Source organism: Lottia gigantea (assembly GCF_000327385.1).
Source record: "Lottia gigantea unplaced genomic scaffold LOTGIsca_197, whole genome shotgun sequence".
Classification (NCBI taxonomy): domain Eukaryota; kingdom Metazoa; phylum Mollusca; class Gastropoda; family Lottiidae; genus Lottia; species Lottia gigantea.
Genome location: NW_008708388.1, coordinates 124098 through 126164, shown reverse-complemented (window position 1 = coordinate 126164; position 2067 = coordinate 124098). Strand labels below are relative to the sequence as shown.

The 2067-nt window shown below is 33.5% G+C and overlaps 1 protein-coding gene across 1 annotated transcript in view; it reads left to right on the top strand.

Annotated features, from left to right (window-relative positions):
- The window catches only part of LOTGIDRAFT_174460 (hypothetical protein), a gene marked incomplete at both ends in the record, with an annotated part of 11967 nt that extends 11626 nt beyond the window's left edge, over nucleotides 1-341 (top strand). Inside the window, one exon of the mRNA XM_009053045.1 lies at nucleotides 307-341. Coding sequence (XP_009051293.1) covers nucleotides 307-341 — 35 coding nt within the window. The remainder of the gene's footprint in view (nucleotides 1-306) is intronic.
- Nucleotides 342-2067: the final 1726 nt, after the last annotated feature.

Here is a 2067-nt window from a genome sequence, read left to right as displayed (position 1 = left end):
AAATGAATCAGCCTCTAACCCTTCAGGTAGCAGATATTCTACACCATACTAAATTCTCGAACAATTGTTAGAAATTAATGTGAACTTTTCACTTCGTTAAGGGTCTCTGTCAAATGTCGGATCCCGCTAATACCAAAATAGCCGATCATTAAAGTTTTGCCAAACTTTCCGTCGGATAATCAGATTACCAAATCAAGGAATTATTCTTTATTCCGGTATTTGTAGTTTTCAATGAAGCGAGCGAATCCTGATGAAGTGATGTATGTATAAAATATATTTGCTTAATTTGAATTTTTTTATTTTCAGGCAGCGAAATCGGCTTCTATGAATTTCCCACATAAAATGTATCGCGTTTTAAATAAATAAACAATTGAGTATACGACGTCAATAGTAGTATATGTCTTTTCAGATATTGCGCATCCAGTTTGATCCGGTTTTGAGATGGCAGGTATATGTCTTTTCGGATATGACGCATTTCACTTCTGCGCATGCGCAGCTTTTTCAATGCGTCATATCCGAAAGACACAACTGTTAAAATGTATTATAATAGACTCCCCAAACTGCTAAAAATGTATTATAACAGACTCCCCAAACTGTTAAAATGTATTATAACAGACTCCCCCAAACTTATAAAATGTATTATAACAGACTCCTCCAAACTGCTAAAAATGTATTATAACAGACTCCATATAAATTACCCAACCACACACAAGATTCACTATAATAATACAGTATAAAATAACCGCATTAAAAAAAATAAGATGTCTTTAATTTTAAAACAGGAACAAAAAAAATTCGAAGGAGACGGTTTCTTCTCTGCGCTATAATCTCTCATCCCGAAAGTGGCCAACTTTGTCTCAAACAACAAATCCCTCATTTCCTCAGGAGTAAATATAATCGATGCAGTTGAAAGAATTACAACATATAAGAGAAATGCGAAATAAAAAAAGTCAATGGTTTTAAAATTATTGGATAGATGTGGTCTGGTTTTTTTATCAACACTTCCTTCCCTTTATTAAAGCGAGGTAACTCTTCTTTGGAATTTTTTTATATTTCAGACCACAATTAATTTTTGTAAACATAAGGCGTGGACTGGTTTAATATATATGTTGAAACAAGAAAGCTATTTTGATGGAATAAGGGCTATTGAATGTGTTTTTCTATCAATTATTCTTTCTGTAGAAGGGAATCATGGGAACAAACTGAAAAAGAAATTCAACAATTCAAAATGATCAAACATTGGAACTCCAAATTAAATGTTTCTAAGATGATTGAGTGAGTGTCCATGTTAACCTATAAAGTCAACAAAACCATATTTTTTGTGATTAATTCTTCTATTACCACCTCCAATCCCCTTTTGGGAATTAATTCTACTAATCGAAAAGTATTCGAAAGTCTTGTAGAATAAACAGAAGGGATATTCAACACCTTCAATTTCATGTATTCCCCTTAAAGGTTAATTCTCAGAGCGAAAAGCATATTCGAAAGTCTCAGAGAATTAACAAAGGGTGCATGAATTTTTATCACTACAGATAAAGAAATTCAACAGTTTTAAATGATCAAACATTGGAAATCTCTCTCCAAATTTAATGTTTATGAGATGATTGACTGAGAGTCCATATTAAACCTATAAAGTCAACCAAAACCATATTTTTCTTACTTGTGATCACCCCCAATTAGGTATTGAACTTAATGCCCTTTTGGTAGTAATTCTACAATCAAGCCCGACAGCACCTGTCTTAGGTTGTCCTCCCTTCTGGAGAATCTTACCCGTCATTGGTTAACTGTCGCGTTAATTGATGACGTTGTATATCAACTCCACCACCCAATTCAAGCCCGACAGCACCTGTCTTAGGTTGTCCTCCCTTCTGGAGAATCTTACCCGTCATTGGTTAACTGTCGCGTTACTTGATGGTGTATATCAATTTTATCATAGTATCGAAAAGTAATCAAACATTCTGTAGAATAAACAGAATGATAACTGTTTTCAATACCTTTCATTTCATATTATGATAAATGATTCTGTAGAATAAACAGAAGGGCTACTCTGTTATTGTTTTGTCAATG